Genomic DNA, 15,412 nt, shown 5'->3' on the forward strand with positions numbered 1-15,412 from the left:
AATCATTGTCAAAGTTTGGATCATATATGTAATTTTCCTTTGTTTTTCACTGACATGTTTTATGTAATATTACACAACCATATAGGGCCAAGGTCCATATACATTTTATATGTGCACTCAAGTCGGACACGAGTCATCAAACTGGTGTTATGTTCACTTTGCTTGGTATTAGTCCTTCGTGCAATAAATATTATTTTTTAAACATTCACAGTTTGGATTCATTTTAAGTCCCTTTGAGTAAGTCTGATTATTTTTAGATATTTTAGTGTGACGCAAACAGATGTGTCAATGTGGAAATGAAGGTTGGAGAAAACACACATGTCATAACTGTGACTAATACCCTTTTTTTAGTATTAATCTGCTCACAGGGAGATAGAGCATCAGTTATAGCTTGCCAGTAAATGAAATAAATAGCAATAGCAATGAGAATTTTTCACTCTGTTCATGATAAGCTGTTTTTTTGTTGTTGTTGTTGTTTTTTGTTTTGCTTAAACTGTATTTTCCTTCATACCTGTTCTAAAACTTTTTTTTCAAAGCTCCTTAATGTGACTGAATAGGCTAATAAGGGTGGACCTTTAGTTCCCTGAGCCAGTTTTTGTATGTCTCAGAGGAAAATATAATCAGAAGCAGATGAACCCTGCTGTTAGCGCCACCCAGGTGCATGAGTTGCTGTGGAACAGCAGTTGACAGGGTGCTCCTAGAGCTCAGCTTTCCTTTGTTTTTCTCTATGAGGGATAACTCAAAGGCAGCACTGCAGGACAGCAGTCTCCTTCCTTCCAAGCAGCATTTTGAAGTTGGTGTGGCTTCATGCTAGGATGTATAAATAAGTTTACTATCTCTGTGAAAGCTACATTTTAATTTCTAATCTTCAGAAAATATGGCACATTTGGATATTCTTTTCTCATCACCAACCTCCAGAGTTACAGTGATAAGACAATTTAAATTGCTAAGTTCACAAGAATGCTTATGCTGTTAGTTTTTAAGATGCTACTGACGATAGCAGGGTGCAAGTAGCTCACCTAAATAGGAGTTCAACCAGAGTTCTGTATCTTTACCTGGTATTTATACAAGCTTAAATTATTGTAAAAATGTACTTTTCATTATAAAAAAATTTACATGGGACATCATCGACAAAAATCAAATTATGGTGACTATTTAAACGTTAATAAGTTTTTTTTTTTGGATATTTGACTAACGTGCAGATGATTATATAGATATTTTTCCTACTTGTGCACTTGACTTTATCTTTTAAATTATATCTAACCTGACTCAATGTTGAACTGGGTTGGGCTGATAGAATGTTTGGAAAAGATGATGTACAATATTTGTAGCAAAGTGCAGCTGTGTCTTTTAATAGTGTAGTATAATGTACTACTATACTAATGTGATAATAAAATAATGTTTTTTTTTTTTTTAAACTGGGAACAGTAGAATCATTTAACTAAAGTATTAAGTAATTTCATTAATGAGGCCAAGTTACTGGCTTTGGTCTCTGCAGGAACCTGGATGATTTATGTAACTTTATTCTGTTGGCTGCTGAATCCCAAGTTTAATCAACTGTCTTGTAAATATCTTGCAAGTACACATGGTTGGTTGCAATCCAAAGTATATTCCCTATAAAAAATGAGTCAGTCGTGAAGACGTTTGTGACAGCATATTTTAAAATTCATTAATTTATTTTTGGTAAGATTAAATTTACTTTGTTCAAAAATTTAAAATGTATGAAAGGTGGTGAAGAACTTCTTTCCCACCTCTGTCTCCCATCTGCCTAGCTTCCTTTACCCTTCCCGCTATGTAATCATTATTATTAGTTTCTTTGAAATTCTTATAAGCAATGGTATATAAGGTTATATGACTATGTATTTTCCCCTCCATCATTTTAAAAACACAATAATATTGTCCTTTAGCAAGTAATCTGGACCTTGCTTTTTTCACTAATGATATGTCCTGGAGATCATTCCAAAGAGCTTCCTGATTCTTCTTCACAGTTGCATAATATTCCATTCTGTGGATATATCATATATTTAATCTTTTAATGGACATTTAGATTGTTTCTTATCTTTTGATATTACAGCAAGGTTGCAGTGAACAACAGTGAATATGTTTCCTTTTTGTACACAATATCAGCATATACTCTATCTCTAATTCTTTCACTAATGAGGAGAATTTCTGGTTAAAATGGAACTTTCATTTGTAATTTCGATAGTTAACATCAAATTGCCTTCTGAGGAGACTGCACCCATTTATACTCTCATCAGTAATGTGCAATACTGTATTTTTCTATAGATGTGCTAAATATATGTTTAACTTTGGAACTTTTGTTGATCTTTTTTGTTAAAAATGGCATCTTTGTTTTGTTTTTAAAATTTGCATTTATTTTGTTTTGAGACAAATTCAGGGACTTTTTCATACATCTAAGAACCATTTTTATGTCCTTTTAGTGACCAGCCTACTCATGTATTTCCCCCCACCCTGCTTTAGTACCAGGGATTGAACCCTGGGGTGCTTAATCAGTGAGCCACAACCCTAGCCCCCCCGCCCCTTTTTTTATTCTGGGACAGGGTGTCTAAGTTGCTGAGGGTCTCTTTGAGTTGCTGAGGCTGGCTTTGAACTTGTGATCCTCCTGCCTTAGCCTCCTGAGCCACTGGAATTACAGGTGTGCACCACCACACCTTGTGCTCATTTAAAAAATTGTGTTATTGACCTTTTTTTAAATAGATTTTAGGAACTCTTCACATTTTGAGTCATAATAGGAAGGCCAACTCAAATTTGAAGTTATAAAATAATTCTTCCTTTATTCTTCTGGTTTTTTAAAATATTTGATCCCTTTGTAATTTAGCCTGGAGTATGGTGTGGGATAGACAGGCATAGATGTAACTTTTTTTTTTTCCTCCAGTTGATCAACCACTTTTTCTAACACCACTTATTGAATTGAATTGTTCAGCTCTTCCCCAGATTAAGATGCCACCTTTATTATAAAGCAAATTCCCTTATGTGTTTGGTTCTGCTTTTGAACTTTCTATTCTGCCTCACTGATCTGTTTATTTCTGGATCAGTACCACCCCATTTCCATTGGTTTAATATTTGGCAGGATTAATTCCCTTTGTGTTGCTTTTCTTTGTGGGGTTTGTGGCTAATCTGGCTTATGTAAATTTTTTTCTACACAGACTTTAGAATCACCTTCTCTGTCTAAAAACATGCATTTGTATTTTTATTGGGATTCTGAAAAAATTCACCTCAGTGTGGACGGGCAATGCTTTGCCATGATGGCACTCCATTTAAGAACACTTTGTAGGTCTTTCTGTGTTCTTCAGTAATGATCAGTATTTTTGATTATTGGACTTTTATATTTGATTAACTTATTTCTAGATATTTAATATTTTAATTGCTGTTATAAATGGTATCCTTTTATACCATGTCTTGTTGTTTTTAGGTGTGAAAATTATTGACTTCCACATATCAATTTTAGTCCCTTCCAATTTCCTAAATTCCTTTACTGCTTGTAGTAGTTTTGAGTTGATTTTCCAGAACTTAAAATATATGCTTACATCCCCTTAAAATTAGGGATGATTATAACTCTTCAAATGAAGTGATATATACTAGTGATAAGTGAGCATCTTTGCTGTTCTGATTGCAGCGGAGCTGCTGCCTATGTTTCCCACAAAACATTGTGCTAGCTTTTGGACGGAGATGGGTATATTTTATCAAGTCAAGGAAGTAGCCACTGATGCCTAATTTATTGAATGTTTTACCAAGAATGTATGTTAGTGAAATATTATTTTGCTATCTATGGATAGGATCCTTTGTTATTTCCCCCTTTAGATCAAACTTGCTTTTTACCTTGCTCCAAATACTACAACCTAGTTTATTGTAACTTCATGACATTTTGTCTTCTGAATTTTTGCCTTGCTTGAAGTTCAAAATATAGAAGTTTATTTTTATGAAAACATAGAAAAATAACATGTCTTTAATGAAATGCAGGTGATTTGGGAGAAAAAGGGGAGCGTGGCCCTCCAGGAAGAGGTCCCAAAGGTTTGCCTGGAGCTACAGGTCTGCCAGGTAAGTGAGTTGTGTGGCAAGGTGAGGTGGGGAAATTGGTCGAGAGCGTGCACTCTGAATTGAATTACATTTTAAAAGAATTGCTACTCGACCACTTAAGCATATCAAGTGATTATGATGGCTGGCATAGATTTCTCAAAATCAGCTTTAATGAACAGTTAAATGATCTGTAAGTTACGTCTTTATTCTTTGTGAGAAAATAGATGGCAAGGCTTTGAAATATTAATTTCTTAAATAGATGCTTCAAGAAAAATTGTGTCAAGGTCCAGCTATGATCCATTTGTTATAAAAATCTGAATAAATAAATTCATACCTATCTGGAGCTCAGGTGATAGTTTTTAAAATAATAATTATTATTTTATGTGCATATGTGTGGCTAGGAATCAAACTCAGGACCTGGAATGTGCTAGGCAAGTTTTCTACCACTGAAATGGGAGTTCATAACCCACTTGAATCTAATGTATGAAATATGATATGTCAAGAGCTTTGTAATGTTTTGAACAACCAATAAAAAAATAAATAAAAAAGCCCTTATTTTTAAATCTATAAAGCTAGAGCAGTTGGGAAACTATTTCAAAATTTTATTTATTCATGTTTTATAGGAAATAACTGAAATTTTATTTTAAAAGCTCCCTTTTCAAACATCCAGACCTCCAAAAATCCATATATCCCCCCTTGCTTTCCCTAAAAATAAGCCCAAGCATTCCTACCTATCACCACAAAGAGCCACACACAAGCCACATGTCACAGCTGCAGAGACTGAGGCCACAGAGCAGCCTCTGTGTGAGGAGCTCGGATCTCTGACTGAGCATTCTGTGTTCTCTTTATACACTGACTGCTCTGTGCCAGGGTCCCGGCTGGAACACACTCATTCACTGAGAAATGACTTGCACACCCAACCATAGGAGCAGCACAGCAGGGATGAAAGCCAGTTCAGTTCAAGAGTAGGAAGGATGTGCAGGCTCCAAGCAGCTCTCTCAGGCAGGCTGAGGCAGGCTTCCACACCCCACCTGTCTGTTGCTGTAGGGGTGAGAGGGGTTGCACAGGAAAGAAAAAAAGTGAGTGCTTGCTTCCATAATGGATTTAGAAAACGAGGTTTCAGGAAATTTAGGAAACGAAATCACTATTTTGTAATTCTGCCAGAGGCTTACATATTTAATCATGGTTATAATTGTAGCCAAAAAAAAAAAAAAAAAAATCATTGCTTTCTAATTATCTATTTCATTGCTCCTGGGGATTGCTTTCATATTAATTTTTTTAAAAATATGAATACATTTGGAGATAGCTCAAACACTGCCCTTCTAAAACTATGACTCATGGGCCTGTCAAGATATAGTCACAAATCAATATATTTTGTGATTGGAAGAGGAAGTTTTGCTGATTGGGCAAGGAAAGAAAATCTGATTGGAGATAAATAGAATCAAGGAAAAATTTTAATATGGGATAAAGTCTGGATTCATTGATGGATGTTTAGAAGGGGAAAAAAAGGAAATAGCATGTACTAAGAGTGTTTTTCTCCTTTACCAGTGATAGTGACAGGAGGGTTTAAAGCTGGTTAAATATCATTATCACAACTTCCTTAATGATCCATGAATTTATAGGATCCTCTGATGATTTCTCCTCCCATTTTTGTTAATGAATCACTTCATAGTTCTTAAACAAATGACTTTCACTAGTAAGATTTTCCTTTATTGAAAATATATTATGATTTCTAGTGATTCTTATTTTCAAAAAATGTGTTGGCAAACCACATTTTAACTTGAAAAGTGGAAGATTTAGGAACACCAGCTCTGCATGTGCTCTACCTCAGAATGCCCCGAGGGGGGAGAAAACCACCCACCTGTGGAGGAGGGGCAGAGTCTGACTGACCTGGTGAAGGGGATGCTTCTTAGCCATTGCTCAGTCAGAAAGGGGCTTTGCTGATTTGCTTCCTGGCACATCAAACAATCCACATGCTGGTAAATGTGGGGGGTTAGGACAAGCACATCGTTCCTCACCTTCCCTGGCCCTCATCTTCCTTGTGAAAAAAAAAATTGTTGTCACTGGTCTTGTATTAAAACTTAAATCTCATGTGTTAAAACACTTCATGAATTCCCTTTTCCAAGACTCCTAAGACCTGCCCTATCCCTATCCTTCCTTTGCCAATCCTTATCCCTCCCTCTGGGGCACCACCTCCAAATCCTCAGTGCCCTTTGATTTTTTACCTGCCCCTCACTCTTCTCTCACTGATCACCTGTCACTGTCTTCCATCTTTCTGATGTTGAAGTGCACTCTTCTTGCTTTCCTTCTTCCTGTGTCTCAACTATCTATCTTTTCTTTCTTTTTGTTTTCTTTTCTTTTTTTTTTGTGCATGTGTTGCAGTGGGTGGGGGCGGGTGTTACATTTTAGTTGAAAGGATATCTGACATTATTTTAGTGAAAAATTTGAGTTCCAGATTATTTCACAAACAGGCTCACTTTCAAAAGCAGTTACTGGAGAGGAAGAGTCTGCTTCTAGAATGTTTCATGTTAGCACTCAGGCACAAAAAGGTGGATTTTTGTCACTCTTGCAGATAACAGCTGGGGTCTTTTGCTTTTAGCTCACTCAAACTCTTTTGTCTACTCCTAATATGCTCAGGTAACCATTCCTCAAACAAGTTCTGACCAGAGCTTTTTGGGTCCTTCTCCCCTAAAACTGATGCTCTCAAAGTGGAATGTGTGGTGGGGACTCCACAGTTCAGATGTCCTGAGTTCAATTCTTGACACTATCACATGCTAATTTTATGGACTTGGGAAAGTTACTTAGTTTCTCTGTGCCTCATTTTTCCCATTTGCAAAGTAGTACGAATGATGACATCTCTCTGATGATTGTATGATTCTGAGAATTAAAGAAAAAAAATCAATGCAAAGTACATAGGATGTTTTCTGGATATAATAAGTACTAAGGGATGTTGGTTATTAGTACTGTTTTTAATTTAATTTATACACATTTTGCTTTATGGAGTAGACAAAGGATTGCTAAGGGCAAAGCTGGGCCTTAGGTAAGCCCTTGCAGCTTTTTTGCTCCTGCTTTTGATTAAGAGTAATATGTTATTCTCCCCTTAGTCAGTACCACCCTTGAGGCCCTAGACCTTTCTTGCACAAAAATCTAGTTCAGCTCCAAATCAATAAAACAAAGTACTGGTTTGCAGCAAATCATTTTATTGGTTAATTGTCCACTGAGAGGCTGTACCATTTTTTATTTCCCAGTAGAACTTAGAATGTGATTAGAAATGTAATTTGAGGTCTCTCACAAGTGTAACGATGACAGCTTTTTAGGACCCAGAGGAAACTTCTATAGGTCTCTGCAGGAACTTGTCTTGAATCTTCTAGACAGGTACACATCCCATGTGAAAGAATGAGTCCTTCTTTGTTGTCTCTAATTTGAATTTGGGGCTCAAATCCTCTTGGATTGAGAAAAAAAAATCATTTGATCATGATTTTTTTTTCTGCTAACATTTGAAGACAATTAATGCCTTCATTATCTATAGGTTATTATAAGTCCTTTATTCTTTGCACATAGTATATCAGTTTGTTCACCTTGGCTTTGCAAGGCTATATTGCCTGTTATGGACCAGAGGTTGTTACTGTAACAATTACATATACTCTCATTTTGGCTGCAGTGCTTTGTTGTTTAAAAAATGCCCATACACCCTCTGGTTTGTTTCTCACAAGCTGAAGTACTCAGGGCAAGTATCTAAGAAGGTGGCTCTGGAGCCAGCTCACTAGGGCTTCTGCTCTGCTCTTCCACTTACTTCTGGTGACTACCCCTTAATGCTTCAGTTTTATTCTCTTCAGAACAGGAGTCACAGGCACAATCCTCACAGACATATTTAGGGGGACACACAGACGTGACAAAACATGGAAAGCCCTTAGAACAGTGCCTGGCATAAGGCACACTCTGCAAATGTAGCTGTTACCATTGTTGTCACTCCTTTGATGCTTGAGGAAATACAGACTGAGCAAAATGATGGGCTGACTGTCCAACAACACGATTAGCTTGTCTTTGCCACCCTGGCTACGTGACTTTTGCATGTTCCTAACACTTAGTGTCTTGCTTCCTATTCCCTCCTCTCAAATCAGCAATCCCTGGGCCTTTAGTCCCCCACCCTTCAGTTTCTTGCTAGATGCTGGTTAACGTTAATGCTTGGTTGTGTCGTCTCAATAAGAGACACTCTCTATGCCTGCTACCACTGAACTTGCCTCCTTTCTTGGCACTCTGAGTATTTTAAGAAAAATAATTAATAATAGACCCTGATTTCTTTGTGAGTGCAAACTCACTAGAGAAAGGAATAAATTAAATGATGAATCTCATATATATGCATACCAGGAATTGAATTACCAGGTAATTGTGAGCTGTTTTTCTCATCTTGGAAAAGCAGATTAAACGTGGCCTTGTGCTGGATCCACTAGTCTACAAGGCTTTTTATTTATTTATTTATTTTATGAAAGGTCTGCAGCTAGGTAAGCATTGCTTGTGAATGTTTAATTAAACAACAACAACAACAACAACAAACAAACCTCAGTTTAGTCTTTGGTTTTGTAGTGGCCATTCATCCTATTTCCACTGATTTCCTCAATCATTTTATATGATTGTGGGTTTGGGGTTTTTCTGTAAACCAATTTCCACCAATTCTGTAAACATACTGCTTTGTCAAACACCAGAAAAGCAGACTCAGTGTAAGAAATGGAACATTTTAGCACATACAGCAAGTTTACGTAAACAGTATATTAATCATGAGATATCCTATTTAATGCTGAAAATTGTTTGAAGATTTTTTTTTTTTTTTTTTTTGCATGCACATACAGTCCTTCTCGTTTCCTAGCTTGTATTGCCTACCAGGCTGCCTCTTTCAGACTCTTCCAAGCTTCCAGGCTGGTTGGCCTCCATCAGTGTAACATGGCTGCCCTCTAGTGTTCATACATAGTATAACATAGACACCCACTTTTTAAAAATCATGAAATGTTTGGCAATGACATTTTTATAGGTCCTTGAGATTTCAGAATCACAGGCAGTGGCTAACACCTATGAGGCAGACAAAGCAAAAAATGGAGCACTTCCAATCCATGCTTTCTCTTCTTAAGAGATGCAAAGTATCCTATGCATATTCTTTAACATAGCTGCTGAACTGAATATTTATGCCAGTTTGTGAACAGCTTTACTTCTTGAATGACTTGAATTGTGACATGGTGTCACCCCAAATGAGGCACCCCCAAGAAGTTTAGAGCATCCTTGAGAATAAATGCCTTAGGTCAGGACTCACTAGAAACTGACAATCTGTTATATGTTTAGTCTGTCTTTTTTCCTCTGGCATATCTACAGGGTAAAACCTCATTAAAATATCTTGAGTTTCTAATAGTGGTGGTCTCTAAGAATCAGTCCTGACTCTTGGTTGTTGTGCTTATATTTCCTAGTCAACCTAGACCCAATGAATTCAACAACAACAACAACAACAACAACAACACACACACACACACACGACAGAGTTAGCTAATCAATAAGTAGAGTTTTGTAGAGTAGTATTAAGGGCCCTTTTTCTAATTCCAGCTCTTTCTAGGTATGTTACTTTGGACAGTTTCTAACCTTCTTAATTCAGTTTACACATGTAGAAAATGAGATCAGTGATGAGTGCATGGCATGTGAGAATGGGGCTTGTTATAAAGTGATGATGATGACATCATCCAAAGCTCCAAAGGGTAAACTGCTGCATTTCCAAAGGCAGAATCATTTAGATAGGATGAACAGGACTTTGGTATAAACCCAGCAAGTTAAAAACCTTCTCTTGGGTAAATAAATGTGAAAATCTAGAAAAGGTTTCTTTTTCTTTTTTTGATCCTGGGGATTGAATGCAGGGGTGCATAACCCCTGAGCCACATACCCAGTCCTTTTTATTGTTTGTTTTGAGACATGGTCACATTAACTTGCTTAGAGCCTCACCAGTTGCAGGCTGGCTTCAAATTTGCAATCCTCCTGCCTTAGCCTCCCAAGTCACTGAGATTACAGGTGGATGTCACTGTGCCTGGCTTCCTTTTGCTTTTTAATGTTTGAAGGGAATTTATTCTTATATATTCAGTTTAAGGTATTAGGCATGGGGCTTGCTTTACAAATGGTAAATAAAATTTCAGATTAGTTGCAAACATTTAAAAATCGAGAGCTATTTATTTCAAAACCTAGCTTCCTGGCTTTTCTTGAAAATCATCAAAGTTCTAGCAACACTGGCTCTCATTTCGCAATGGCAGCTGTCATCTGGATCAGAGAGCTGTTGCCAGCATTCACTCCCTACTTCACCAAGCGCCTCATTCTCCCACCTGTGTCCCCAATACTGATGTGGACTGTTAGTAGCCAATTTTTATTACTGTTGTACTATAAGTTTTCTCCTAATAAAGATAGTTGGGGATTTCTTAATCAACACTAATTTCTTTATGACATTAGATATGAGCAAACTTTTTCTATAAAGAAATGCTTTTTGGCTTTGAGTGCCAGGCTGCTCTGTTGTAGTAACTCAACTCAACGCTTATAGTTCAAAAGCAGCCACAGACGGGCTCAGTGGCGGAGTGCTTGCCTAGCATGTGTGGGTTCACTGGGTTCAGTCCTCAGCATCACATAAATAAGTAAATAAAGGTACATCTACAATTAAAACAATATATATTTTTAAAAAGTAGCCACAGATAATATGTAAATAAGTGACCAAGGCTGTTTAAAGAAATAAGATTTGGCCGATGGCCTGAAATTTGTCTACCTTGACGTATACTGTTTGCCTAGTCCTTGTGTTCAATTGGTTTTCAGTCTCTTCTTTGGGTGAGGTCATTTTCTACTCCTAATCTTGATTTGATTTGTTAAGGCAGAGGTGGTATGTCTCAATGGGGACATTCCTACTGATAAAGTACATAAAAGCCACCTTTTATATGTAGTTTTATCTGGCCAATCTTTTCTACCTTAAAAAAATAGAACTTAACCTTTAATTAAGTGTCAGGGGGTCTGAACAGGCTCTGCTAAAGGCACCATTGCAACCACCTTATTGATTGAAGCTGTGGTTTAGGGAGTGGATTTTTCCCATTAGGGGAAAACACACTGTCATCTGCTCCATCACAGTTTAATACAGTGGGATTAAAGCGTATGGGATAAATGAGGGGAAATAACTTACACCTCTGCTTAACTGCAGTCTTGAGATGCATAAATTCAAAGATACTTATTCTTTCTTAAAACTTTTTAATGTTTTTGCCTTATGCCATTCCTTTGTGTAGATCTAACTGTGAGCACATGAGGAATAATGTGACAAGTACAATAGATAGTCTTTAATAAGACTGGGCTATCATAATAAGTCCAACAAAAGACTTATGTAATAAGACCATTAAAATAGAAACAAAAATGAAAACCAGCCAGGTGCAGTGGTGCTTGCCTGTAATCCCAGTGGCTCTGGAGGCTGAGGCCAGAAGATCAAGAGCTTGAAGCCAGCCTCAGTGACGGCAAGGTGCTAAGCAACTCAGTGAGACCCTGTCTCCAAATAAAATACAAAATAGGGCTGAGGATGTGGCTCAGTGGTTGAGTGCTCCTGAGATCAATCTCCCCACCCTAAAAGAAAGTGAAAACAACTGAGAAAGAAGGAAAGTAACAAAACCTAAGCAAACATGCAATTGAACATGTAGATTTGTCCTTCAGCTTTTTGGCAGAATGGCCAATAAAAAAGCTGAGATGCAATGAGAATCTCTATAATACTATATTATCAGGGCACATGCAGTTCATTTTACCCTAATTCTTTATCACTGCCTTTGCAGTAACAGAATGAAAGCATCTCTGGTAAATGGGAGAAATATTCAACAGAAATTTCTCCTTGTGATGGGGTGCCATGGCCCAGGGAGTGAGGCCCATTAGGTGAAACATACCACTTTTGAATGTGACAAAAGGAAGAAATGTCCATAGAGAACTTGCTGTGTTCATGTTGGGGCAGGCAGATGAGAAAAGTATCATGGATTTCTGTAGGGTGCCTGGCACAATCTTTTAAAAGATATTAATCATAATCATTATAGCAGTCCTCATTTAACAGATGCTTTGAGTCATGGAATTAAATTATAAAGAAGGTGCTTTTCCAACTTAGAGGGAAGAACAGGGAGGTTAGTGACTTGTTCATGGCCTATTAAATGACAGAGCTAGAATTTAAAATCATTTGTCTCCAAAAGTCTGTATTTTTAACCATTGAGCTCTGCTTCTCCCTGGCTGGATTCTGATCACCTGTGAGGAATGAGGGACACTGTTACCGTAGCTCTCTTCAAGGGAAATAGAATGTGACCCTCAAGGAGGCCTGGCCTGTTGTGATTTTAAATAGGAACCACATTAAAAAGGTAAGAAAGGATCAGGCAATATTGATTTTAATAATACTGACTGTCACTGACTTAAGATGGTTGTACTTAGGATTTATTTGACTTAATGATGGTGTGAAAGTCATACACATTCAGTTGAAATTTCAGAGTTTGAATTTTGACTTTTTCTGGGTTAGTGATATGTAGTTTAATTCTTTCTCCTGATGCTGGGGAAGGTCAGGGAGAAGCAGCTTGCAGCCAGCCATGTGATGAGGAGGGAAAGCAACTGGTACTCTATGGTATACTACGTTGCTAAGCTATGATGCTTGGTAGGTTAGGTGCATTTTCAACATAAGACTTTCAATATAAGCCCATTGTAAATTGAGGATTAGCTGTATAGTCTATTTAACTCACAGGGTGCAAAATATTTAATTATATGATAAATAAAAATTATTAATTAAATATTTTACAATTTTTTTTTTTCATACAAAGTTTTAAAATCCAAGTGTGTTTTGTTCCTGCAGTTCATCTCAGTTTGGCCACATTTCAGTGCTCTATAGACACATACGCCTAGAGGATACTCTGTTGGACAGGGCAGTTCTGCTGATAGAAATGTGGGTTACATGTGTTGAGGTCTCTTTCTTTTTTAAATTTCTATGAAACCAAAGTTGGAGTCTAGTAAAGTGATTTCTTCATCATCCATCACCCATAATTTCCTAAACCATTTATGAAGCCTTTACATGTGTACCATTGGGCTGTGTCTAGTGCCTTCTTCCAATTTGCAGCCCGAGGATTCTCCTGTTCACATGTGCAATCTTTTGTGTGTTTCAGGTGACCCAGGCCCTGCCAGCTATGGGAGAAACGGCCGGGATGGTGAGCGAGGGCCTCCAGGAGTGGCAGGAATTCCTGGTGTGCCTGGCCCCCCAGGTCCTCCTGGCCCTCCTGGTTTCTGTGAGCCAGCCTCCTGCACCCTGCAGGCTGGTCAGCGGGCATTTAGCAAAGGGCCCGATCAGTAAAAGGTTTAGTGCTACTTGACTGTCTGTGTAAGCCTGGTAAAGGAGCTTGGAGGAGAAACAATACCCAGAACTTGGGATAAGAAGATAATGTATTACTCTCAACAAGATGGCAGAAGTTCTGCTTGTCAATCAGATTTAGAACAATGGTGCTATTCAATAAGTTGTTTTTTCCTTTCCCTTGGAGGGAAGATAGGAGAGTCATCAGTAAAAGATGAAAAAAATTAAATTTAAATTCTATTTAAATAAATTTGCAATCCTCCTCCCAGGATCTTGACCTGTAGTGTGCTATACACATGTGATATATTGTGGGCCACTGTGCCAATAAACAAAAACAACTGTTTGGTTTACCTCAGTTGCATTAGTTATTTCATTTTTAACTTAGATGTTCCCAGACTTTTGATTCAGCTGTATAATGGATTACTAGACTAGTTATGAAGAAACCCCACTACACTCAATAGAATTGGTGCTTAAAAATCCCCATCAATGTGCTACCTTGAGAGTGGCAAGAAAGGGCTGTTACCGGAAATGATTTCCTTACATCTTATACTGGTTTTCATCTTCAGTCTTTTTGTTGGACTGTATGTACTATACCCCAAACTCAATGTGGGGTTCTTCTGTGTGAAAACAAAAGAGTTTTAATACCCTGGCATTATCCATCAATTATTTATTTCAACGTTTCGAGGTAACATCTCTGGTTGTACCAAAGAAGAAATAAAGATGGTTTCTTAATCTCTTGTGTGTTTTCTTATAAATAATCACATTCAATGAAGTCACTGAGCTTATTTTGATACATTAAAATTTAAATTATTGGTATTTCTATTGGTTTATGTATATAACATTTGGATTTTTTTTTCTACACAGAGGTATTTTAAAAGCCCTTAAGGGTCCACAGAGGGCATTGTCCTGTGACAGATGGTGTGTGTGTGTGTGTGTGTGTGTGTGTGTGTGTGTGTTTGTTTTAGGGTATGTGTGTGGTGGGATGAGAGCTTTATGGACTTTTTAGAAATTCTCAGGAAAGCTACGACCTTCCCCCAAATGCACAGAGGCACATACATATATATTTTTGAATAGTATTTCAGAGATTTCATGGATTCCATTAAATCTAATCTCACTTGATCTCTAGGCTAAGAAACACTACCCTCATTTCCATGGTTTGTTAGCTTCTAATCAGAACTTCATTGCTATAAATATGATTAATATTTCACCATTGCTTACATTTTACAAAACACCTCAGCTAAAGCAACTGCTGTAATTCTTTTATTTATTGAGACATGATATTTGTACAATTTTATGGAGTACATTAAATTACATGTATTGAATGTGTAATAATCAAATCAGGGTGATAAGCATTTCCATCTCTTCAGCCATTAATATTTGTGTTGAAAATTTTGTATTCTTCTTTTCTAGTCATTTAGAAATATACCATACATTATTTTAACCAAATGTTCCCCTACCATGCCAAAGAACAGCCAGAAGAATTCTTCTGCTCTGTGTTTTGGTGTACCTTATCGAGCCTCTTTCTATTCCCCTCCTGTCATTCACAGTCCCTATGGAGCACTCATCCATTCCCCCTTTTCTACCTTAGTTTCCATAAATGAGTGAGAACATGTGATATTTGTCTTTCTGTGTCTGGCTTGTTTCACTTAATCACCTCCAGTTCTACCCATGTTGCTGTAAATGACAGAATATCATTATTTAATGGAGGACTAGCATTTCACTGCCTAAATATATTACATTTTCTTTATTCATTTGCTGAAGGGCATCTGGAGTGATTTTGTATTTTGGTTATTAGGAACAGGGTTGCAGTAACCAAGGCAGTGCAAGTATCTTTTTAGCATAATGATTTCTTCTTTGGATATGTACCCAGTAGTGGAACTGCTAGATCTTATGGTAGTTCTACATTGAACTTTTTTGAGGACTTTAAGGATGCTGGGCAAGTGTTCTACCACTGAGCCACACCCCCCAGCTCCTAGCCCATTTTTAAATTGGATTGTTTGTTGCTTTGGTGTTCATCTTTTTGAG

At 37.3% G+C, this 15,412-nt stretch overlaps 1 protein-coding gene across 1 annotated transcript in view; it reads left to right on the forward strand.

Annotated features, from left to right (window-relative positions):
• Col9a1 (collagen type IX alpha 1 chain) overlaps window positions 1–13,390 on the forward strand; it is an 83,776-nt gene extending 70,386 nt beyond the window's left edge. Inside the window, exons 37-38 of the mRNA XM_027928273.3 lie at window positions 3,982–4,059; window positions 13,206–13,390. Coding sequence (XP_027784074.1) covers window positions 3,982–4,059; window positions 13,206–13,390 — 263 coding nt within the window. The remainder of the gene's footprint in view (window positions 1–3,981; window positions 4,060–13,205) is intronic.
• The last annotated feature ends 2,022 nt before the right edge of the window (window positions 13,391–15,412 follow it).

This window comes from Marmota flaviventris, chromosome 6 (assembly GCF_047511675.1).
Source record: "Marmota flaviventris isolate mMarFla1 chromosome 6, mMarFla1.hap1, whole genome shotgun sequence".
Lineage (NCBI taxonomy): Eukaryota > Metazoa > Chordata > Mammalia > Rodentia > Sciuridae > Marmota > Marmota flaviventris.